We start from the raw sequence: 25,945 nt of genomic DNA, 5'->3' as shown, positions 1-25,945 counted from the left end.
TGCAGATATTCAGTCATTAGCTTTCAAACTGCACACCTTAGTGCCTGTTCTACCTGCCCCCAGCTCACAGCTAGTTTGGACCCAGGACAGGGAGCAACTTGAGGCCTATATACTCTCTCAGGTTTCTCCAGACTTGGCAGCCGTTTTGTGTGTCCCTCCCAGTGCCGATCTGCTGTCCCCGTATCTTCTCACCACCTCCCTACTCATACACTCAGGGCTCCTCTTTGGTCACTAGTCCTCATGAATCTGTGTCTGAAGATGCTAGCAAAATGTCCTCCAGAGCTTTCCCAACACTATTCAGTGGGCATCCACTTGTGGGCCTCATTTCCTGTGTGGCCTGGTGGGGCAGCTGACCTTAGTGTTAATTGACTTAATGGAATCAATAAACTTTCAATTACAAATTATTTTTATTTACAAATATTTATTGAATCGCCATAACAGACAAAGAATAGTGGCTAAGAGGATTAAGCCCAGAATGAAAGAATGCTTGTGGGAAAGGAAAAAGACATCAAGAGATATTTCTAAATTAGCCTCCTCAGAGCAAGAAGATGTGAGAGGAGTGATCCCTGCTTGGGAAGATAACAGAAATTATAAGATAAGGGAGAAGGCAGAACTACTAAACTACCATTGCATGCCTGGAGAGATCAGAACAGACCTCACAGGTGAGAAGATAGTAAGATTTAAAAGAGCTCAGTCTGCCGGGCACAGGTGATTCCGCCCCAGACGACTGACAGCACCGGAGCCTTATTCTCAGAGTCCCTGTCAATAGTCTTTGAGAAACCATGAAGATCAGAGAGATGCCGCAAGACCGGGAAAGAACAGATGGCTCTATTTGCAATATGATGAAAACAATATATATACTAAAAACTGTAGACAAGAAATTTTGATGTTGATCCTTGGCAAAATTCAAGAATGGATTACTGCACAGAAGGTATGTGAGGGCTTAGAAAACAGTGAGCGTCAGGAAGCAGAGTGTTTTCTCTAAAAGCAAGGTGGGCCGTATTAAATCAGAGGATCAAAGGGCATTGCAGAGAAGGAGGTTCCCATCCCCCTGAGTGTGTGGATATAATAGCAGACCCTCCCTTTATCTCTCCTGGCAGCATAAGCTGGCCTTCCTTTTGCTTTAGTTCTATTTGTCAGGATGGATGTGCTGGGGCTCAGCTTGCTGCCGACCTTCGGCCCTACAATATATGTACTCCTGTGTTCTGCTCACCAGAGCACTCCCAGGAAACAGAATGCCTGAGGGAGGCTCTGCTGACCTCTCGATCCCGGCTTCAAGAGCTGGAAATGGAGCGGGAGCACCAAAAGGTGGAACGGCAGCAGCTTTTGGAAGACTTGAAGGAGAAGCAGCAGGAGATCTTGCATTTCGAGGAGGAACGACTATCTCTCCAGGAGAAAGACTCCAGGTTAGAGGGAGCCCATGGATAAGGAAGGTGGCCCATTTTCAGATTTAGCAAAAGGGATATTGGCAAGACGGTTAATGGTCTTGCCATTGAGGTTTTTGGAAACCTCAATATCCCCTCCGCTATTCCGGATTTATGGGTAACTTTGAACAGAAGGAAGGACTTCTCTGGGAATGTCTTTTTCACTCCAAAGTTGAGAGAGTAAAACCCTGTTATGGAAGGCTTCGGCATATCAGATTCTGGAGAAAGTACATTCTCGTGCTTCCAGTTAGTTTTAAGATATTAGTCCCACCATAACCTAGGAAGCTTCTACACTAGCCATGATGCTAGTCCCCAGCATAAACCCTGTAACTGCTTGACAACATGAAAAGAGCAATGTGGGGCAGTAAGAATACCAGGTAGTGTGTCCTAGGTATGGTAGCTAATGGCATGACTCCAAGCACAGTTACTTTACCTTCCAAGCCTCTGTTGCCACATCTGTAAAATAAAAGCGATGGTCTTCCTGACCCCTGAGTTGACATCTAGGGCTAGAATTCTATGATGCAGAAGTTGGCTCACAGCCTCTTGCCCTGGTGGGGCCCCACGAGCTCAGCAGACCCTCGCTTCTCCCCTGACAGGCTGCAGCATAAGCTGGCCCTCTTGCAGCATCAGTGTGAAGAGAAACAGCAGCTTTTCCAGTCCCTCCAGTCAGAGCTACAGATCTACGAGGCACTTTATGGCAATTCCAAGAAGGGGCTGAAAGGTATGTTGTCCCTTCTTCCCCACCCTATGAGCTTCTTGTTCTTGCTAAGGGTCCCAGTGAAGTCTTTACCTTGGGAGTTGTGGAGATCTTGGAAACCTATCTTGCTCTGTCTCAGAAAAATAACCTCAGTCATTGAGGATCCCAATAAGAAGAGAGGGGAGCTCTCACACACAGAGCCCAGAGGTTGGTGACATGAGCAAGATCCAGCCTCGACATCCTTAAAAATAGGCCACAGGAGTCGAACTACACCCACCTGCATGGTCTGAGACAAGTTAATCAAAGTCCAGATTATACAGTAATTCAAAAAAAAAAAAAAAATACACAGAACTGTCCTGGTGATATCATCATTTGAAAACGTCTTTAATGTTTTGAATTCTGATCACCCATGCAGCCAATGTTGCAGACAACCTGCTCTTACCCCAGTGAGAAAATTAAACGTTTTTTTTAAAGAAATTTTTATTCTGGAATTTTTGTCAGAAAAATAATTTGCAGATATATTCTCCAAGTCTTTTTAGTGTCTTTGAAAGACAAAACTTTTAAATTTTGTTGAAGATCAATTAATCAAATTTTTTGTTTTATCATTTATGCTTTTCTTTATGTCCTAGCTAAGAAATCTTTGTCTATCTCAAGATCATAAAGATTTCCTTGTATTTTTCTTCTTGCAGTTTTATAGCTTTTGCTCTTATGTTTAGGACTGCATTTCATTTTGAGTTAATTTTGTATACGAAGTGAGAAAAAGGTTAAAGTTATTTTTTTCCCATATTGATATCCAGTTTTTCCAGCACCATCTGTTACAAAGACTGCCATTTTCCCATTGAATTACCTTGGCAGCTTTACAATCAATTGACCGTAACTTCTGTTAGTAATATTTTGTAATTTTTAGTATATTCATCTTTCATATTTTAACTTATACATAAATATTCCTCATGTGTGGGATACATGTGTGTGGGATAACATTTTTATTTCAATTGCCAAATAATTGTTTTTTTTGCTAGGATATACAAACACAATGGATTTTTCATCACCATGACCATCTTCTAATTGCTTGGCAATCTATTGAAAAACAATTGCCAAGGCAAAAAAAATCACTTCTCGATATATGTGTGAGTCTATTTCTGAATTCTCCATTCTGTTCCATTAATCAATATGCCTATTCTTACACCAATACCAAACTGTCTACATTGTTAGAGTTGTATAGTAAATTTTGAAATCAGGTTGGGTAAGTCTTCATACTTTGTTCCCTTTTTGTTTTTTTTCTCTTTTTAAAAAATTTTTAAAATTTATTTTTTATATTGGAGTATATTTGACTTACAATGTGTGTTAGTTTCAGGTGTACAGAAAAGTGATTTAGTTATACATATATCAATCCTTTCTCAGAATCTTTTCCCATATAGGTTATTGCAGAGTATTGAGTTCCCTGTGCTACACAGTAGGTCCTTGTTGATTATCTATTTTATATTAAAGTGTGTATATGTTAATCCCAACCTCCTAATTTATCACTCCCTCCCCCCCACCCTTTCCGCTTTGGTAACCATAAGTTTGTTTACTAAGTCTGTGAGTCAGTTTGTTTTGTAAATAAGTTCATTTGTATCATTTTTTAAGATTCTACATATAAATGATATCATATGATATTTGTTTCTCTGTCTGACATACTTCATTTAGTATGATAATCTCTAGGTCCATCCATGTTGCTGCAAATAGTATTATTTCATTCTTTTTTATGGCTGAGTAATATTGCATTGTATATATGTACCATATCTTCTTTTTTTTTTCTTTTTATTCTTTTGAGACATTTTTTTTAACATCTTTATTGGAGTATAATTGCTTTACAGTGTTGTGTTAGTTTCTGCTCTATAACAAAGTGAATCAGCGATATGTATACATATATCCCCATACCCACTCTCTCTTGCATGTCCCTCCCACCCTCCCTATCCCACGCTTCTAGGTGGTCACAAAGCACAGAGCTGATCTCCCTGTGGGATGCAGCTGCTTCCCACTAGCTATCTATTTTACATTTGGTAGTGTATATATGTCAATGCTATTCTCTCACTTCATCCCAGCTTACCTGTCCCCCTCCAAGGGGGAAGTCCCTCTTGAGTGTCCTCAAGTCCATTCTCCACGTCTGCGTCTTTATTCCTGTCCTGCCCCTAGGTTCATCAGAACCTTTTTTTTTTTTTTTAGATTCCATATATATGTGTTAGCATATGGTATTTCTTTTTCTCTTTCTGACTTACTTCACTCTGTATGACAGAGTCTAGGTCCATCCACCTCACTGCAAATAACTCAATTTCGTTTCTTTTTTATTTTATTCTATTTTATTTTATTAACATCTTTATTGGAGTATAATTGCTTTACAATGGTGTGTTAGTTTCTGCTTTACAACAAAGTGAATCACCTATACATATACATATATCCCCATATCTCCTCCCTCTTGTGTCTCCCTCCCACCCTCCCTATCCCAGCCCTCTAGGTGGTCACAAAGCACAGAGCTGATCTCCCTGTGCTATGTGGCTGCTTCCCACTAGCTAGCTATTTTGGTAGTATATATAAGTCCATGCCCCTCTCTCACTTCGTCCCAGCTTACCCTTCCCCCTCCCTGTGTCCCCAGGTCCATTCTCTACATCTGCATCTTTATTTCTGTCCTGTCCCTAGGTTCTTCATAACCATTTTTTTTCTTTAGATTCCACATATGTGTATTACCATATGGTATTTGTTTTTCTCTTTCTGACTTACTTCACTCTGCATGACAGATTCTAGGTCCATCCACCTCACTACAAATAACTCAGTTTCGTTTCTTTTTATGGCTGAGTAATATTCCATTGTATATATGTGCCACTTCTTCTTTATCCATTCATCTGTTGATGGACACTTAGGTTGCTTCCATGTCCTGGCTATTGTAAATAGAGCTGCAATGAACATTGTGGTACATAACTCTTTTTTTTTTTTTTTAATTATTTATTTATTTATTTTTGGCTGTGCTGGGTCTTCGCCACTGCGTGTGGGCTCTCTCTAGTTGTGGCGAGCAGGGGCCACTCCTCCCTGTGGTGCGTGGGCCTCTCGTTGAGGTGGACTCTCCTGCTGTGGAGCACGGGCTCTAGGCACGCAGGCCTCAGCAGTTGCAGCACTTAGGCTCAGTAGCTGTGGCTCGCAGGCTCCAGAGCGCAGGCTCAGCAGTTGTGGCGCATGGGCTTAGTTGCTCCGCGGCATGTGGGATCCTCCCGGACCAGGGATCGAACCTGCGTCCCCTGCATCGGCAGGCGGACTCCCAACCACTGCGCCACCAGGAAAGCCCCATAACTCTTTTTGAATTATGGTTTTCTCAGGGTATATGCTCAGGAGTGGGATTGGTGGATCATATGGTAGCTCTGTTTTTAGTTTTTTAAGGAACCTCCATACTGTTCTCCATAGTGGCTGTACCAATTTACATTCCCACCGACAGTGTAGGAGGGTTCCCTTTTCTCCACACCATCTCCAGCATTTATTGTTTGTAGATTTTTTGTTGATGGACATTCTGACCAGTGTGAGGGGATACCTCATTGTAGTTTCGACTTGTATTTCTCTAATAATTAGCAATGTTGAGCATCTTTTCATGTGCTTTTTGGCCATCTGTATGTCTTCTTTGGAGAAATGTCTATTTAGATCTTTTGCCCATTTTTGGCTTGGGTGGTTTTGTTTTTTGATATTGAATTGTATCAGCTGTTTCTGTATTTTGGAGATTAATCCCTTGTCAGTCACATTGATTGAAAATATTTTCTCCCATTCTGTGGGGTGTCTTTTCATTTTGTTTATGGTCTCCTTTGCTGTGCAAAAGCTTTTAAGTTTAATTAGGTCCCATATCTTTATTTTGGTTTTTATTTCCTTAGTCTAGGAGGTGGATCCAAAAAGATATTGCTGCGATTTATGTCAAAGAGTGTTCTGCCTATGTTTTTCTCTAAGAGTTTTATAGTATCTGGTCTGACATTTAGATCTTTAATCCATTTTGAGTTTATTTTTGTGTATGGTGTTAGGGGATGTTCTAATTTCATTCATTTACATGTAGCTGTCCAGTTCTCCTAGCACCACTTATTGAAGAAACTACCTTTTATCCATTTTGTAGGCTTGCCTCCTTTGTTGTTGATTAATTGACAATAGGTGCATAGGTTTATATCTGGGATTTCTATCCTGTTCCATTGATCTATAAGTCTGTTTTTGTGCCAGTACCATACTGCTTTGATTACTGTAGCTTTGTATTATAGTCTCAAGTCAAGGAGCCTGATTCCTCCAGCTTTGTTTTTCTTTCTCAAGATTGCTTTGGCTATTTGGGGTCTTTTGTGTTTCCATACAAATTTTAAGACTTTTTGTTTTAGATCTGCAAAAAATTCCATTGGTAATTTGATAGGGATTGCATCAAATCTGTAGACTGCCTTGGGTAGTGTAGTCATTTTGACAATATTGATTCTTCCAATCCAAGAACATGGTATATCTTTGATCTGTTTGTGTCATCTTTGATTTCTTTCATCAGCATCATAGATTTCAGAGTACAGGTTTTTTGCCTCCTTAGGTAGGTTTATACCTAGGTATTTTATTCTTTTTGATGTGATGGTAAATGGGATTGTTTCCTTAATTTCTCTTTCTGATCTTTTGTTGTTAGTATATAGAAATGCAAGAGATTTCTGTGTATTAATTTTGTATCCTGCAACTTTACCAAATTCATTGATGAGCTCTAGGAGTTTTCTGGTAGCATCTTTAGGATTTTCTATGTGTAGAATCATGTCATCTGCAAAAAGTGACAGTTTTACTTCTTCTTTTCCAATTTGGATTCCTTTTATTTCTTTTTTCTCTCTGATTGCTGTGGCTAGGACTTCCGAAACTATGTTGACTAAAAGTGGTGAGAGTGGACATCCTTGTCTTGCTCCTGATTTTAGAGGAAATGCTTTCAGCTTCACACCATTGAGTATAATGTTAGCTGTGGGTTTGTCATATATGGCCTTTGTTATGTTGAGGTAAGTTCCCTCTGTGCCCACTTTCTGGAGAGTTTTTATCATAAATGGGTGTTGGATTTTGTCAAAAGCCTTTTCTGCCTCTATTGAGATGATCATATGGTTTTTATTCTTCAATTTGTTAATATGGTTTATCACACCGATTGATTTGTGGATATTGAAAAATCCTTGCAGCCCTGGGTTAAATCCCACTTGATTGTGGTGTATGATCCTTTTAATGTTTTGCTGGATTCAGTTTGCTAGTATTTTTGGGGGGGGGGATTTTTGTGTTTATGTTCATCAGTGATATTGGCCTGTAATTTTTTTTGTGTGGTCTCTTTGTCTGGTTTTGGTATCAGGGCGATTGTGGCCTCATAGAATGAGTTTGGGAGTGTTCCTTCCTCTACAATATTTTGCAATAGTTTCAGAAGGATAGGTGTTAACTCTTCTCTAAAGGTTTGATAGAATTTGCCTCTGAAGCCATCTGGTCCTGGACTTTTGTTTGTTGAAAGTGTTTTAATCAGTTTCAATTTCAGTAATTGTGATTGGTCTATTCATATTTTCTATTTCTTTCTGGTTCAGTTTTGGGAGATTGTACCTTTCTAAGAATTTGTCCATTTCTTCTAGGTTGCTCATTTTATTGGCATATAGTTGCTTGTAGTAGTCTCTTATGATCCTTTATATTTCTATGGTGTTCATTGTAACTTCTTTTTCATTTCTAATTTTATTGATATGAGCCTTCTCCCTTTTCTTCTTGGTGAGTCTGGCTAACGGTTTATCAATTTTGTTTATCTTTTCAAATAACCAGCTTTTGGTTTAATTGATCTTTTCCATTGTTTTCTTTGTCTCTATTTCATTTATTTCTGCTCTGATCTTTATGATTTTTTTCCTTCTGCTATCTTTGGGTTTTGTTTGATCTTCTTTCTATAGTTGCTTTAGGTGTAAGGTTAGGTTGTTTATTTGATATTTTTCTTGTTTCCTGAGGTAAGATTGTACTGCTGTAAACTTCCCTAAGAACTGCTTTTGCTGCATCCCATAGGTTTTGGATCATCATGTTTTCATTTTCATTTGTTTCTAGGTATTTTTTTTAAACTTCCTCTTTGATTTCTTCAATAATCCATTGGTTGTTTAGAAGCATATTGTTTTGCCTCCACGTGTTTGTGTCTTTTTAGTTTATTTTTTTTCTTGTAGTTGATTTCTAATATCATAGTGTTGTGGTTGAAAAAGATGCTTGATATGATTTCAATTTTCTTAAATTTATCAAGGCATGCTCTCTGGTTCAGCAAGTGGTCAGTCCTGGAGAATGTTGCATGTGCAATTGAGAAGAATTTGTATTCTGCTGCTTTTAGATGGAATGCTCTATAAATATCAATTCTATTTGGTCTAATGTGTCATTGAAGGCCTATGTTTCCATATTGATTTTCTGTCTGGATGATCTGTCCATTGATGTAAGTGGTGTGTTAAAGTCCCCCACTATTATTGTGTTACTGTTGATTTTTCCTTTTATGGCTGTTAGCATTTGCCTTATATATTGAGGTGCTCCTATGTAGGGTGCATATATATGTACAATTGTTATATCTTCTTGGATTGATCTTTTGGTCATTATGCAGTGTCCTTCTTTTAGTCTTTGTTTTAAAGTCTATTTTGTCTGATATGAGTATTGCTACTCCAGCTTTCTTTTGATTCCATTTGCATGGAATATCTTTTTCCATCCCCTCACTTTTAGTCAGTATATGTCCCTAGATCTGAAGTGGGCCTTTTGTAGACAGCATATATATGGGTCTTGTTTTTGTATCCATTCAGCCAGTCTATGTCTTTTGGTTGGAGTATTTAATCCATTTACATTTAAGGTAATTACTGATATGTATGTTCTTATTGCGGTTTTGTTAATTGTTTTGGATTTGTTTTTGCAGGTCTTTTTTCTTCCCTTCCTCTTCTGTTCCCATCTCTTGTGATTTGATGATTATATTTAGTGTTGTGTTTGGATTGATTTTTTGTGTGTGCATGTATCAATTGTAGATTTTTGGTTTGCAGTTACCATGAGATTTTGAGATAGCAGTCTCTATATATATATATATATATATATATATATACAAGATTTTTTTAAGTTGCTAGTCTCTTACTTTCAAATGCATTTCCAATATCCTGCATCTGTACTCTCCTCTTCTCACAATTGCTGGTTTTGATATCACATTAGTGTGTGGGTGATTTCCTACCTTTACAGTATGTTTGCCTTACCAGTGAGCTTTCCCTTTCATAATTTTCTTATTTCTCATTGTGGCCTTTTCTTTTTGGCTTAGAGGAATTCCTTTAGCATTTGTTGTAAAGCTGGTTTGGTGGTGCTAAATTCTTTTAGCTTTTGCTTTTCTGTAAAGCTTTTGATTTCTCCATCAAATCTGAATGATAGCCTTGCTGGGTAGAGTATTCTTGGTTGTACGTTTTCCCCTTTCATCATTTTAAATATATTGTGCCACTCCATTCTGGCCTGCAGAGTTTCTGCTCAAAAATCAGCTGATAACCTTATGGTGATTCTCTTGTATGTTATTTGTTGCTCTTCCCTTGTTGTTTTTAATATTTTTTCTTTGTCTTTAATTTTTGTCAGTTTGATTAATATGTGTCTCGGCATGTTCCTCCTTGGGTTTATCCTCTATGGGACTCTCTGCTATTCCTGGACTTGGCTGACTGTTTTCTTTCCCATGTTAGGGAATTTTCAGCTATTATCTCTTCAAATATTTTCTCAGGCCCTTTCTCTCTCTCTCTTTTCCTTCTGGGACCCCTATAATGTGAATGTTGGTGCATTTAATGTTGTCCCAGAGATCTCTTAAAGTGTCCTCATTTCTTTTCATTCATTTTTCTTTATCCTGTTCCACAGCAGTGATTTCCACCATTCTGTCTTCCAGCCCACTTATCTGTTCTTCTGCCTCATTTATTCTGCTATTGATTCCTTCTAGTGTATTTTTCATTTCAGTTATTGTATTGTTCAACTCTGTTTGTTTGTTCTTTAGTTCTTCTAGGTCTTTGTTAAACATTTCTGTATCTTCTCAATCTGTGCCTGCATTCTTTTTCCGTGATTTTGAATCATCTTTACTATCATTACTCTGAATTCTTTTTCAGGTAGATTGCCTGTCTCCACTTCACTTAGTTGTTCTTCTGGGGTTTTATCTTGTTCCTTCATGTGGAACATATTTCTCTGCTTTCTCATTTTGTCTAACTTTCTGTGTTTGTCGTCTCCTTTCCATAGGCTGCAGGATTGTAGTTCTTCTTGCTTCTGATGTCTGCCCCCTGGTGGGTGAGGTTGGTCTAGGGGCTTGTGCAGGCTTCCTGGTGGGAGTGACTGGTGCCTGCCCACTTGTGGGTGAAGTTGGGTCTTGTCCATCTGCTGGGCAGGGCCAAGTCATGGGGTATGTTTAGAGGGAGCAGTGGACTCTGGACAACTTTATGCAGCCTGTCTGCTGATGGTTGGTACTGTGTTCCCACCCTGTTGGTTGTTTGGCCTGAGGCATCCCAGTATTGGATCCTGCAGGCTGTTGGGTGGGGCCAGTTCTCAGTGCCAAAATGGCGACCTCTAGGAGAGCTCATGCTGTTGAATATTCCCTGGGGCCTCCACCACCAGTGTTCTTGTCCCCACAGTTAGCCACACCTGACTCCTGCCTCCTCAGGAGACCCTCCAAGACCTGCAGGTAGGTATGGCCCAGGCTCCTGTGGAGTCGTTGCTTTGCCCTGGGTCCCAGTGCTCATGAAACCTTTTTGCACTCTCTAAGACTGGAGTCTCTGTTTCTCACAGTCCTTTGGAGATCCTACACTTAAGCCCCACTGGCCTTCAAAACCAAATGCTCTGGTAGCTCCTCCTCCCTATTACAGTACCCCAGGCTGGGGAGCCTGACATGGGGCTCAGAACTCTCATTCCTGTGGGAGAACCTCTGAAATATAATTATTTTCCCGTTTGTGGAAGCGGTTATGGGATTTGATTATATCATGAAAGCACCCCTCCTACCATCTTGTTGTGGCTTCTTCTTTGTCTTTGGATGCAGAATATCTTTTTTGGTAGGTTCCAGTGTTTTTTGTTGATGGTTGTTCAGCAGTTAGTTGTGATTTTGGTGTTTTCATGAGAGGAGGTGAGCTCAAGTCCTTCTACTCTGCCATCTTGTCCTGCACTCCTCTTCATTTATCCCATTTAGTGAGAATATTCATATAGCTCATTGCAAAAATATTAATGTGTTTGGTTAAGGCCTGTGGCCCTGATGCAACTGGGTGCATGTATTATATGGTATATGCATCCTATAGCCTTGCTAAAAACCAAAACAAATTCTATCTTTTTAACTACATTGGGCTTCAACGTTTTTAGATGAGCAATTGTGGTCTTGTAGAATATCTCTTAGATCTCTTCTTCCCCCAGTACATAGAAACAGGCTATGAGTGGTGAGTGGAGGTAAAAAAAAACTGGAAGAACTTGAGAAGTTCAGTTAGTTATGATCCCTGGTCTGTGGTACCCCACTCCCATTCTTACATGCTGCCCAAAGCCCTGATGCCTTCCTCCTCCTCTCCCTTTGATTCCTGAATGTGGAGGTCATCACATCTCCTTCTCCCTCAGCCCCTCCCCTTCTCTAGTTCAGTATTGATCTCCTGCCCTGGAAGACCCTGCTGTCTAGCCTGCAGGACTGATGTTAATAAGGTGAAATAATAGGCTGGACTTATCTGCCAATCAAATGCCCTCTAGATGGACGAGGGTCATTTGAGCCTCCAAGGAAACTGCATGCTGGAGTGTTTGCCATCTCAGTGTGCACCAGGCCCTGCACAGGAAAAGTGACATATCCATCACAGGTGTGTTCCTGGGACCCTGAAATTACAGTGGGGTCCTTGGCAGAAAGGAATGTCAGAGGAGTGTTCTGACAAATGCTTGGAAATACTTGGTTCAGTGCCACCAGACCCCCCGTCCTCTCTCTACTTTCAGCTTACACCTGGGATGCCTGTCACCAAGTCCCTTTGAGCAGTGACTTGAGCCACCTGATGGCAGAGATCCGAGCTTTGAGAGGGCAGCTGGAGCAGAGCATTCATGTGAACAACTGTCTGCGACTACAGCTCGAGCAGCAGTTGGATGGTGGTGCCAGCAAAACCAGCCTCAGCCCCTCCTCTGTTAACCAGAAATTCCCCACCAACACTGACCCTGGAAACAAGCAGCTGCTCTTCCAAGGTAGGAAGGAAAAGGGAATCAGGAAGCCCTCAGCCAATGAGGAGGTCCCCAGGATGTCTACGGTGGAAGGGGCAATCTTGTCTCTTCCACACTCCTTAAGGTCAGGGTGAAATCGAAGATGCTTCAATACAGTGCCTTGAGAGCATGGGATTTAAGGTCAGATCTGGCTCCAGATTCTGAGTTTGACACTTATATGTTGTTTGCCTTGTGTTTAAACTCCTCAGGTATTTAAGCCTTAGTTTCCTCATCTTTAACATGAGGATAATAATAATATACGCTGTGCATAGTTATATGGAGCATTAAGTGAAATAATTTACAAGTGCCTGATGCAATAAGTGCTCAACAGTTAACAGCTGTATGTATTAATGCCTATTCTTTATATTTGCAGAGTGCTTTAAAATTTACCACATTTTCAAATGAATTTTCAAATAATTTCATCAGAGCTAGGGCAGATTTTACTATCTCTGTATTTCACATGAGAAAACGTAGGCAATGAGACAATTAACTGACATGCTAAGGTTTACAGGAGTTAAGAGGCCAACCCAAGATTCGAAGCAGAAGTTTTGATCTGCTCTCTGAGTTCCTCCCACCTCACTATGCTCCTCCCACCTCACTATGCTCTGTCTCGGTGTTGCTTCTCTTTCCTCTCATGCTTTCCCCTCTCAGAGCCTCCCCACAGCACCAGCCAGGACTCATCTGAACTGGCTCAGTCACTCCTCCTCATCATCATACAGCAACAGAGGCCTGAGGTGGAAAGCAGGTTCTAAGCCACATTTGCCTGAGCAGGATCATTTCTGTCTCTTCGTGATATTTTCCAATTCCTCCCCTGGAGGATTGCTGCCTGGTCTCCAATAGGGCATCTCAAACTCACCAAGGCTTACATCTCCTATTCTTCTTATACTACTACATGCTTTCTAGTATGTCTCTTTCTTATACTACTACGTATTTTCCAGCACTGACTCATCAGAATGGTGATTAGAGTGCTGAGTTTAATCTCCAATAAATCCATTCATTCTTTGATCAAATATTTTTAACATATATACTACATATATTTATACATATTTATATTTAGTTAAAAAGCATTGTATTAGACACACTGTATACAATATTATATTCAAATCAGGGGTTATAAAAATATATCTAATAATTTTTCAAACTAGAAGTTGCTTTCTCACGGAACAGCGTTCAATTACAGGAACATCTTGCTCCAAATTAAGTGGTTCGTTTGCCACTGGTTTTGACGTGGTACATGGGTGATGATTATGTAAGAGGAGAGTCATGTTGCCTTAGATCTCCAGTAGTGAAGATAGGCTGTGCATGTGTTTGGGGAGCAGTGTATTCCAGGGTTCCTAAAGTTGTGGTTATCTTTACTCCCTAGATTCAGTTGCCTCCCCTCCAGTTCGGGATGTGGGCATGAATTCTCCACTTCTGGTCTTCCCCAGCTCTTCTTCTGCTGCTCATGGCTCAGAGACCACAACCTTCAATAGGACAAATGGTAAACAGGGCAACTACAGGACTCAGGGTCTAATGATGGAAAATGACTAAAGCAAGTAACCTTTGGTTCTCTATGTGCACATTATCTGAATTTAGAGATTTTTCTCTGCATGTCCCACGGCCTTTAGCCCTACTCATTCCACCTCCTGTGGCTGCCTTTTTTATCATTATTCTTCCTCCTGTGGTTTTCCTATTGCTCTGGTATTTCTTCATTGCACTATAATCTCTTCCTTCTTGAAAGTGCTCTCTGTATCCAGCTTAATTTCCTTGTCCTTGTGTCTTCTCAACCCCCAAATTTAAAATTTTTTAAATTTGTCCTGAATATTTCATTTGTCAATAAGGATAAAATTTGCCTCCTGGCAATTTAGAACCAGAATATCTATGGACTTCACACTTGTACTTGCCAAGACTGTCATTCTTGTTTCTGGCCTCTTTCACTATTTGATGTCCATTTTGGATTGAACTGAGGATGATTATGAATAACAGTAGATTCTGTGTTATTGTGGTTTTATTCTTCAGAGCTGGGTTTGGATGCTTCTCCAGTAATGAAGAACCCTCCCAAGCTGGAGGGTGATGCTACTGATGGCTCCTTTGCCAATAAGCATGGCCGCCATGTCATTGGCCACATTGATGACTACAATGCCCTAAGCCAGCAGATTGGGGAGGGCAGACTGCTGGTCAAGAAGATAGCGTCGCTCATGAGATCAACCTGCAACTTCCCTGGCCTTGAAGCTCCAGGCACAGAGGTAATCACGTTTTAGCTCTTAGGTGCACCTTTTCCTTAGGCCCTTTCTTCTTCTGATTTTAGCTTCTTCTCCCTCTATTTTTTTTTCCTGCTCCACATCTCCCATCAGCTGAGGATACATCTTCCATTTATATCCAGCTAGGCCTTTTATCTTCAGCTGCTAATTTCACTACAAGCTCCGCCCTGTTCCAGATGTAGCTGACTTGCTATTTCCCCTCAGAACCACAGAAAAGCATGTGCAGCATTGCCGTCCTCATCAGTAGAGCACGTTAAGCATCAACGTACACACAATGCTGTACTGAGTACCCTTTGGTAGCTTATTATCTGCTAAAGTCATGCTGGCATATGACCATCTGTGGGCAGAATAAAATCAATCAGTTGGCTGGAAAATGAGAATCTGCGTCCATATGGGCCAAATATGTGGAAGGGGTGAGAAGGGTGGCAGCCATGGGATTTCTCTGCTCACACTGAGCAAGGGGGGAGAGCAAGCAGCAAGGCTTCTCAGAGCCCTTCCCCAGGGAGAGGTCCAGGTACTAGCTGCTGTGCTGTCTGAGCTACTGGAGATGCACAGGCATGCAGGGACAGCCCTGCCCCCAGGGGCCCCCACGATAGAGAGGGATCCCCACACCTGAGTAAATAAATATAACCAGGGGCTCCAGGCACAAGGTTACAAGGGCTCTGGGTGTGAGGGCATGAACCCAGAATCGGCTGTTGTCCCAGGCAAGGAAAGTAACAGGTTCATGGGGGGGTGCCATCAGGGGATATGTAAGTTCTCGGGGGAGAACATGCCAGGTAAAGGGAGCGGCACCTCAGTTCTTCGAGCTACCAGTGGTGCAGCCCATTTGAAGCATGAGGTGTGATTTAGGGAAGGACAAGGGGGACCAGTGCAAAAATAGGGGCCTTAGACTCTGGAGTATGAAGCAGGACTAGAAGCTAAAGAGTGTGGGGGAAGCTGGAATCACATGAATTCTTGCAAATCGAGAGGTCCCTGCTGAGGTCAGAGAACCTTGGCTTCCAGGTTAGAAAAGGATTTCACAGGTTTAAGCAGGCCTGTGTCTATGCCTCACCCACAAAGGAAGCTGAGGCCTATGCTCAGCAAAAAAGAAGTGATCTCTCAGCCCCGGAGATGCCCATGGCTACCTCCCCCTTCTCCCAGGTGATGAGTAGTGAAGGCATCCACGAGCTCAGGAGCAGCGCCAACGCCCTTCACCAACGACTGGAGGAGTCGGCCTCCCTCCTCACCATGTTCTGGCGAGCAGCCTTGCCAAGCTCCCACAGCCCTGCGCTGGACAGCAAAGCGGTAAGAAGCCAGCACCCCCTACTGGTTCTGCCGTCAAATATCCTTCTGCCTCCTTGGTCTGCAGATCCTGAAGATCAGGAGCCAAATGGGCAGCTGGGACAAAGGGGACCTGAGGGGTCGTCCCTGGAGGGAGACCTCTCCTCCGTGGTGGCTGCTTTCAGTGCAGCTCTGACTCCATCCCCTCTCCCCCCGGCCCTGACCCCCAGATAAGTAATCAAAGAGCAGACGGAAAGGACATGGACGAGGCAGAGACACGAGAGCCCTGGTAACCCATAAATGTTCCGTTTCTTTAACTTTCTGAAGGTTGGCTGCGCTGAAGTTCAGGGCCATGTTAAAACATCAACATCTCCTTTCCCTTTCTAGCCCACCCCCACCTCCAGGTCCACATAGTCAGGCAGGATCACAGAATGTCACCAGGAGTCACCCAGCCTCTTGTAGCCCCCCACTGGAATCCCAGAAAATCACTTACATCTGCGTCTCAGGGTCAGGCCTGGGGAGAGTCAGCCTCCCCCAGGTGCTCTCAGATCTCGGACTGCTTTCTGGTTGGTGACCTTGGATAGGCAGGTTTCAGGATCCCTCCCAGGGGTTCCAACTCCAGACTAAGATCACTGACACTTTAGGGGCCCCAATTATGTTAATTCCAAGGAGGGAGCATTTTGCCATCTTGTGGTTGGCAGCTATATTTACAAACTTACTGTCTCAGGCCAGCCCCGTCTCCCCAGGCATGATATCCAGGTATAATATTCCTAACGACCAAGTCTTACTTGTGATGTCCAAGTGATATAACTATGTCAGCATGAAATCTGAGCTCTTGTTCACAGCTGGGAGTTTCAGTGTGGCCTGGAGTCAGGTTCTCTGCAGCAACAGGAGTGTAGCCTGTGCTAATCTGCACGGGGGCTTCCAGGTCCTCAGTGTTCCCACCTCATGGCCCATCCTGAGCCATCACCTGCTGGAGGGATTGAGAGGCTTTAACGAGGGAAATCTGCTCCAAAAATACTTGAGAAGATGGTAGAATCCTATTTGGAGTTGTAAAGAGCCACCGAACACAGGGTGCTTTAGGCCTTCTGACCATTGACAGAGAGCCTGTTTTTCTTCCCAGGGTGAGTCCATGAAAAGGCAGCTTCTGGAACTGAGAGCCAAACTATCCAAACAGGAGAGTCTCCTTCAGAGCACAGCTGAGCATCTGAAGACCGCCAACCAGCAGAAGGAGAGCATGGAACAGTTTATCTTCAGCCAGTGTGGGTGCCCCCAGCCAGGGAATGGGACAGGAAACGGGGGTCCTTCCAGGTCCCCCACCTGTGCTGTGAATGGACAGAGACCAGAGAGGTTAGGGGACGGGGGAGACCGATGTGACGTCTCTAAACCTCCTGTGCCATCAGTAATCGTGGAGGCAGAGGAGGGGACACGGGGTGGGGGGGCAGCAGGAGACCCCGAGCTGAGTGTGCAGAAAGACAAGCTTTAGAACACAAACCCAATGCAAGTGTGGGCCTACTGGTGATTTCTGCCTTTGGGGCTGCTTTCTTGTTTCAGTGACCAGGACACACGATGTTTTGAAGAAGGCAAGGACGAATTTGGAGGTAAGGAAACTACTGCACCAGTCGGAGCCATAGAGCCCGCCCCAAACTTATCACCATTTGTCGTCAGAGTGTGCAGGTGACCCTTGACCTGCTCTGACCTTCCAGGAGGAGATGTCTGGTCCATCGGTGGGAGCTCAGGTCCTCATGAGCATCCCTCTAGATTCCATCCTCATCAGCCCTCCACCCCAATCAGCAACCTCCCCTGACCTCTTAGTTGACTCTTACTTTGTCATCATCTTCTCTCCTTATTCCAATTCTGTCTCCTTTATGCCAGGTCAGGAGTGGGGAGAAATGCAGTTCAGTTGATTCTCGAGGTCAGAGGACATATGGGGTCTGCCTTTGAAGGAGCTTTCAGTAAAGGGATCCTAAGGCCAGTCATGTGTTCTGGGGTTTCCTATACCATTCTATGAAAAAATAATGGAAAGACGCAACCTAATAAGTTGATTTCACTGCACACTATTGGGCTGAAAACAGCAATTTGATTTTGATATCTCTTTTTCTTTAAGCAACAACACATGAGAAAATCCTTGGGTCTTATTGATCTGAAAGAGAATTTGGTAATAAGTAAAAACTGAAACTTAAAGGGAAAGATATTATCTCTATGGCAGACCTTCTCTACTTTTATTTAAAACACTAACACATTCTCTAGCAACTGCTTTGAGGAAAAACTTGAGGTCTTAGAAATGGCCTAAAAATCAAAAACTAAACCTTTTACCTTGGACTTTAAAGCTTTGCCATAAGCAATTAAGCATAGTCCTAGGAATGTTCCTGAATTGTAACCTAAGAGAATGTTGACCCCACAGTATGAAAACGGGTTGGGCCATAATTTAACTCTGTTTCGTTTGTTTGTTTGTTCTGCTAATTTCTTCTGTTTTTCTCTGATGATTCCTCTCTTTCCTGAGCCTTTTTAGAAGAACACTTACAAGATTGCCTCTGTAAAACCTTATTCCTGCCTCAGCAAAGGTAACCCAACAGCCTCTCATACCTGCTGGCTTCCCCAGTTTGGAAGTATCCTTCCCACTTCCCCTAGGCCACTGGAAAGGGCCCAAGGCCTGGGATCTAATCCCAGGCTTGTCACTAAGTGGCTGTGTGGCTTTGGCTGGCTCCAGTCTCTGTGAGCCTGCTGACCCTCATCTGTAAGAGGGGGCACTAGACTTAGATGATATCTGAGGTCCCTGCTGACCTGGCCCCTCCCTCTCCTCATCAAGTAAACGGAACATAAATTTAACAGGGGGACGTCCCTGCAAAATATCCTCTCCTTCCTACAGCAGGGTGTTTCTATATGTGCCTGTTTCATACTAAGCATTTCTTTTCCTGGGAAATCACAAAAGCCATCCTTTTGCTCCAAAGTGAATTGGAGAGTGAACTGACCCCTGAAGAGGGAGTGGTAGGATCCGGCCACATGCTGTGCAGTGGCTTTGAGCAGAGATATGACCACAGGAGGTGGTGGGAAGCTTTTCCTCTAACCTGGTGGCCCCAGTTGCTCCTCCAGACCTCAGCGCGTCCCCTCAGCTCATCCTCGTGACAGGCTCTCGGCGTGCTCCCGGCTTCTGTCACCACTCAGCACTCTCTCCAGCCTCGGTTAGCCACCAGCAGGGCCTGATAATGGACTCTTACTTGTTTGTGTTATTTTCGTCTGCAGGTGAAATCCCTAAGGGCTCCGCCATGCACTCCAGTCCTGTGACCCTTGCCTTCCAGGAGCCAAGCAAGAAGCGAAGCCACCAGAGGTCCTTAAAACTGCAGGGAGGATGGGCCTGCCCCCCTTCTTTGCAGCTTCCTGTCTGCTGAGGAGGATCTGGGTCCCACTCCTCCACACCTGCTAGAGGGTCTGAAAGGAGTTCGAGATGTGGCCTGATGGGGCAGGGCGAAAGGCAGAGGGCCTCTCCTGCAGTTGTTGAGGAATAACCAGCCATGGTCCACTGGGCCCAGCACTAAGCAAAACAGGCACAGTTTGTAGAGGACCTTGTGACACTGCTTCTGAACACCCCAGGGGTATGGGAACCAGCAACAGCACATTTCTCACCTTATCCTCAGAGGGTCAACTCAGGGGAAACAGGACCTGCTTCCTAGCAATGGAGCATGTGGTCCCCACACTGGAGTTCCACGGCAGATCGAAAAGCTCAGGACTGAGCAGCGGTGCCCTGCAGGACAGTGTTGGCAGACCTAACCTGGGCCAGCGAGCTGGGTCACAGTCAGGCTGGGGATTGGTCTACACTGCAGCACCTGAGTTATTTGAATCCATGTGGTGAGAGCAGTGATTCCCAGAGGCCATCTCATGCTTAGCCTAGACCTCCTATTTCTATTCTATTATGATCTCCAAAAAGTGTACTGACCTTACTCTAAATATGCTGTCCCACTTTGTCATCCCAGCTTCTCTCTGGGAACTGGGGACTAATGGCCACACCAAGCCCATTGAAAGTCTTGTGTAAAGCAAATCAGTGATCATTTTTAAGTGACATGTGAGCAACCCCCAGTTGCTAAAGCCGAGTCTGTGTCTTCACAGTGCTTTAGAATGTGTGTATGTGTGTATAAATGTATGATATATATTTATATATGTTGCTATAGCGATATGTTGAAGGCTAACATAACTGGTGGATAGGGTCAGTGGGAGGAAATGAAACAGTCTTTTTGGTGGCTATTAAAGCAAAATATGTATAAAGAAATAAAGTTTTCTTCACCTGCTTAGTTTCTAATTTCTATACCAGTCCTCAGGGTGAGTGTGTAAAAACAGGAAAGACAGACTGTCATTAAAAAGCTCACTGTCCGAAGCAGAATCAAAATGGTGGAGTCGGTGGATATGGAGCTCTTCTCCCCAACAGACATATCAAAAATACATCTACATGTGGAGCACTTCTTGAAAAGTGGCAGAACTCCTGTAAACCAAAGCTGCAAGAAAGATCTACATGTAATTAATTGGGTAGGAAGGGGAAAAAAAGAAGACTTGGGTCAGCACCTGGGCCCCTTGGTGGGATCTGCAAGGAGGAGAAGGTCCACAAGGGTAGACCCTTGCCCTGGGGAGTGAGCAGGTCGAGTCACAATCTGGGCATCCCAGTCCTGGGGTCCTGCATGGAGTCGCCAGGCCCCCCTTGCCTCTTGGGAAATCTGCTGAGACAGAAGGATTGGAGAAGACTAGACTGTACTCACCAGCAGTGCATGCTGGCTTGCTGACAATCAGGGCAGAGAGTGTTGCACTGGGAGCAGCCCCCTTGCTGTATTTCCCAGTCCAAAGGGGCAAATGCCCTGGCCCCACTCACTCCACATCACAACCTGGCACAAAACCTTGCCAGAGACTAGATCTAGTCATGCAGAGACAGACCAGGACATCTGGGGTGTGATCTAGGAGTAGCCTCAGATGCCATAGTCAGTGAGGGCTCAGGGCAACAGGTGTAAACAAAGCAAACATTAGTGTGTGTCCACTGTGGCACAACAGGAGTGTGCAAGGGCCAAGCGATGAATCTTGAGCAGACAGACCCTGGGAGAGGACATGATCTAGCTAGGCAGAAACAGCCCAGAGGGCCTGGGGTGTGGTCCAGTTGGGGCTGCAATGGCCATTGTGAGCATGCTCAGGAGTACACAGTGGTTTGTCTTCCAGCTCAGCACTAGATCTGGGGCAGACAGGTCCTGGGTGAGGTCTGCCACAGAGGCAGCCCAGATCTCAGGTGGCAGCGCAGCCACCTCAGTCCCTGCAGCCACAACCCCCCAACCTCCAGGCCCAGCCCATTCCATGCCACAGTCTTACACTAGATCTGGGATAAACACAATGGGGACACAATATTGGGCTGCCTCTGAGTGGAGCTGTAGATGCCTACACAGGTGGAGCATAGGTCCTCTGTAATCACACAGGCCTCACTTTCTTCAGCACTCACCTCCTTTGGGGCAGGGCATGTACTCAAGGACAACAGAGGCTGATCAAGCCCAACCCTCAAGGCTTCTACTCCAACAACTGGGGAGCACACCCTGCCCCTGACAGGGCCATGACATGGAGCAGAGAGGGACCCCCACCTCACATCCAGCACAGGCTCTAGATACTACACCACCATCCACACCCTGCTATCAAGGGGATAATGGCCAGCACACACTGAGAAAAGGCATGGCTGGCATTCATCCTGAAACCAGCCCTCACACCAAAAATATTAGACTCATGGAAGCTACACAGGGACACTCCCAAATAAACACAGCCATTCAAGATCACAGTAGATAACTGTTTCTCTTAAAATCATAGAGACAGAGAAATTTAAGTAAAATGAAAAGGAAGAGGATCTACTCCCAATTAAAAGAACAAGAGAATTCTCCTGAAAGAACAAATAATGAAACAGACCTCACCAGTCTACTAGACCTGGAATTCAAAAAGGAGGTAATAAACTCAAGGTAAGAAAAGCTATTTGAGCTCTACCCACAACCAGAGCCTCCCATCAAGCCTCTTAGATAGCCTCAACCACCAGAGGGCAGACAGCAGAAGCAAGAAAAACTACAATCCTGCAGCCTGTGGAACAAAAACCACATTCACAGAAAGATAGACAAGATGAAAAGGCAGAGGGCTATATACCAGATGAAAGAACAAGATAAAACCCCAGAAAAACAACTAAATGAAGTGGAGGTAGGCAACCTTCCAGAAAAAGAATTCAGAATAATGATAGTGAAGATGATCCAGGACCTCGGAATAAGAATGGAGGCAAAGATCGAGAAGATGCAAGAAATGTTTAACAAACACCTAGAAGAATTAAAGAACAAACAAGCAGAGATGAACAATACAATAACTGAAATGAAAACTATACTAGAAGGAATCAATAGCAGAATAACTGAGGCAGAAGAACGGATGAGTGACCTGGAAGACAGAATGGTGGAATTCACTGCTGCGGAACAGACTAAAGAAAAAAGAATGAAAAGAAATGAAGACAGCCTAAGAGACCTCTGGGACAACATTAAACACAACAACATTCGCATTATAGGGGTCCCAGAAGGAGAAGAGAGAGAGAAAGGACCAGAGAAAATATTTGAAGAGATTATAGTTGAAAACTTCCCTAACACGGGAAAGGAAATAGCCACCCAAGTCCAGGAAGCTCAGAGAGTCCCATACAGGATAAACCCAAGGAGAAACACGCCTAGACACATATTAATCAAATTGGCAAAAATAAAAGACAAAGAAATTTATTGAAAGCAGCAAGGGAAAAATGACAAATAACATACAAGGGAACTCCCATAAGGTTAACAGCTGATTTCTCAGCAGAAACTCTACAAGCCAGAAGGGAGTGGCATGATGTACTTAAAGTGATGAAGGGGAAGAACCTACAACCAAGATTACTCCACCCAGCAAGGATCTCATTTAGATTTGATGGAGAAATCAAAACCTTTACAGACAAACAAAAGCTGAGAGAGTTCAGCACCACCAAACCAGCTTTACAACAAATGCTAAAGGAACTTCTCTAGGCAAGAAACACAACAGAAGGAAAACACCTACAATAACAAACCCAAAACATTTAAGAAAATGAGAATAGGAACATGCATATTGATAATTACCTTAAATGTAAATGGATTAAATGCTCCCACCAAAAGACACAGACTGGCTGAATGGATACAAAAACAAGACCCATATATATGCTGTCTACAAGAGACCCACTTCAGACCTAGGGACACATACAGACTGAAAGTGAGGGGATGGAAAAAGATATTCCATGCAAATGGATATCAAAAGAAAGCTGGAGTAACAATTCTCATATCAGACAAAGTAGACTTTAAAATAAAGACTATTACAAGAGACAAAGAAGGACACTATATAATGATCAAGGGATCGATTCAAGAAGAAGATATAACAATTGTAAATATTTATGCACCCAAAATAGGAGCACCTCAATACATAAGGCAAATACTAAGAGCCATAAAAGGGGAAATCGACAGTAACACAATCATAGTAGGGGACTTTAACACCCCACTTTCACCAATGGACAGATCATCCAAAATGAAAATAAATAAGGAAACACAAGCTTTAAATGACACATTAAACAAGACGGACTTAATTGATATTTATAGGACATTCCACCCAAAAACAACAGAATACACATTTTTCTCAAGTGCTCCTGGAACATTCCCAGGATAGATCATATCTTGGGTCACAAATCAAGCCTTGGTAAATTTAAGAAAATTGAAATTGTATCAAGTATCTTTTCCGACCACAACGCTATGAGACTAGATATCAATTACAGGAAAAAATCTGTAAAAAATACAAACACATGGAGGCTACACAATACACTACTTAATAACGAAGTGATCACTGAAGAAATCAAAGGTGAAATCAAAAAATACCTAGAAACAAATGACAATGGAGACACAATGACCCAAAACCTATGGGATGCAGCAAAAGCAGTTCTAAGAGGGAAGTTTATAGCAATACAAGCCTACCTCAAGAAACAGGAAACATCTCGAATAAACAAGCTAACCTTGCACCTAAAGCAATTAGAGAAAGAAGAACAAAAAAACCCCAAAGCTAGCAGAAGGAAAGAAATCATAAAGATCAGATCAGAAATAAATGAAAAAGAAATGAAGGAAACAATAGCAAAGATCAACAAAACTAAAAACTGGTTCCTTGAGAAGATAAACAAAATTGATAAACCATTAGCCAGACTCATCAAGAAAAAAAGGGAGAACACTCAAATCAATAGAATTAGAAATGAAAAAGGAGAAGTAACAACTGACACTGCAGAAATACAAAGGATCATGAGAGATTACTACAAGCAACTTTATGCCAATAAAATAGACAACCTGGAAGAAATGGACAGATTCTTAGAAATGCACAACGTGCCGAGACTGAACCAGTAAGAAATAGAAAATATGAACAGACCAATCACAAGCACTGAAATTGAAACTGTGATTAAAAATCTTCCAACAAACAAAAGCCCAGGACCAGATGGCTTCACAGGTGAATTCTATCAAACATTTAGAGAAGAGCTAACACCTATCCTTCTCAAATTCTTCCAAAATATTGCAGAGGGAGGAACACTCCCAAACTCATTCTACGAGGCCACCATCACCCTGATATCAAAACCAGACAAAGATGTCACAAAGAAAGAAAACTACAGGCCAATATCACTGATGAACATAGATGCAAAAATCCTCAACAAAATACTAGCAAACAGAATCCAACAGCACATTAAAAGGATCATACACCATGATCAAGTGGGGTTTATTCCAGGAATGCAAGGATTCTTCAATATACGCAAATCAATCAATGTGATACACCATATTAACAAATTGAAGGAGAAAAACCATATGATCATCTCAATAGATGCAGAAAAAGCTTTCAACAAAATTCAACACCCATTTATGATAAAAGTCCTGCAAAAGTAGGCATAGAGGGAACATTCCTCAACATAATAAAAGCTATATATGACAAACCCACAGCCAACATCGTCCTCAATGGTGAAAAACTGAAACCATTTCCACTAAGATCAGGAACAAGACAAGGTTGCCCACTCTCACCACTATTATTCAACATAGTTTTGGAAGTGTTAGCCACAGCAATCAGAGAAGAAAAAGAAATTAAAGGAATCCAAATCGGAAAAGAAGAAGTAAAGCTGTCATTGTTTGCAGATGACATGATACTACACATAGAGAATCCTAAAGATGCTATCAGAAAACTACTAGAGCTAATCAATGAATTTGGTAAAGTAGCAGAATACAAAATTAATGCACAGAAATCTCTTGCATTCCTATACACTAATGATGAAAAATCGGAAAATGAAATTAAGAAAACACTCCCATTTACCATTGCAACAAAAAGAATAAAATATCTAGGAATAAACCTGCCGAAGGAGACTAAAGACCTGTATGCAGAAAATTATAAGACACTGATGAAAGAAATTAAAGATGATACAAATACATGGAGAGATATACCATGTTCTTAGATTGGAAGAATAAACATTATGAAAATGACTCTACTACCCAAAGCAATCTACAGATTCAATGCAATCCCTATCAAATTACCAATGGCATTTTTTATGGAACTAGAACAAATCATCTTAAAATTTGTATGGAGACACAAAAGACCCCGAATACCCAAAGAAGTCTTGAGGGAAAAAAACGGAGCTGGAGGAATCAGACTCCCTGACTTCAGACTATACTACAAAGCTACAGTAATCAAGACAATATGGTACTGGCACAAAAACAGAAACATAGACCAATGGAACAAGATAGAAAGCCCAGAGATAAAACCACACACCTATGGTCAACTAATCTATGACAAAGGAGGCAAAGATATACAATGGAGAAAAGACAGTCTCTTCAATAAGTGGTGCTGGGAAAACTGGACAGCTACATGTAAAAGAATTAAATTAGAATACTCCCTAACACCATACACAAAAATAATCTAAAACTGGATTCGAGACCTAAACGTAAGACCGGACACTATAGAACTCTTAGAGGAAAACATAGGAAGAACACTCACAGCAAGATCTTCTTTGATCCACCTCCTAGAGTAATGGAAATAAAAACAAAAATAAACAAATGGGACCTAATGAAACTTCAAAGCTTTTGCACAGCAAA

The 25,945-nt window shown here is 42.5% G+C and overlaps 1 protein-coding gene across 1 annotated transcript; it reads left to right on the top strand.

Moving 5' to 3' along the window:
• The first annotated feature begins 1,230 nt into the window (after nt 1–1,230).
• On the top strand, nt 1,231–20,051 carry LOC133083812 (myomegalin-like). Its single transcript, XM_061179809.1, has 8 exons — nt 1,231–1,406; nt 2,021–2,145; nt 12,055–12,294; nt 13,673–13,789; nt 14,308–14,534; nt 15,690–15,833; nt 16,933–17,071; nt 19,053–20,051. Exons 1-8 carry the CDS (start codon nt 1,288–1,290, stop codon nt 19,196–19,198), a joined length of 1,257 nt encoding a protein of 418 aa, XP_061035792.1. The 5' UTR covers nt 1,231–1,287; the 3' UTR covers nt 19,199–20,051.
• Nucleotides 20,052–25,945: the final 5,894 nt, after the last annotated feature.

The sequence above is a fragment of the Eubalaena glacialis genome, unplaced genomic scaffold (genome assembly GCF_028564815.1).
Source record: "Eubalaena glacialis isolate mEubGla1 unplaced genomic scaffold, mEubGla1.1.hap2.+ XY scaffold_708, whole genome shotgun sequence".
In the NCBI taxonomy this organism is placed as follows: Eukaryota; Metazoa; Chordata; class Mammalia; order Artiodactyla; family Balaenidae; genus Eubalaena; species Eubalaena glacialis.
This window is presented reverse-complemented; position numbering and strand designations above follow the sequence as displayed.

What these genes read in the sequence shown, in the direction of transcription:
- LOC133083812 (XM_061179809.1), top strand. Translation starts at nt 1,288, where the DNA reads ATGGAGCGGGAGCACCAAAAGGTGGAACGGCAGCAGCTTTTGGAAGAC. An exon ending in CAAGCAGCTGCTCTTCCAAG is followed by an intron (nt 12,295 to 13,672) that starts GTAGGAAGGAAA and finishes TTTACTCCCTAG; the next exon opens with ATTCAGTTGCCTCCCCTCCA. An exon ending in AACCTTCAATAGGACAAATG is followed by an intron (nt 13,790 to 14,307) that starts GTAAACAGGGCA and finishes TTTATTCTTCAG; the next exon opens with AGCTGGGTTTGGATGCTTCT.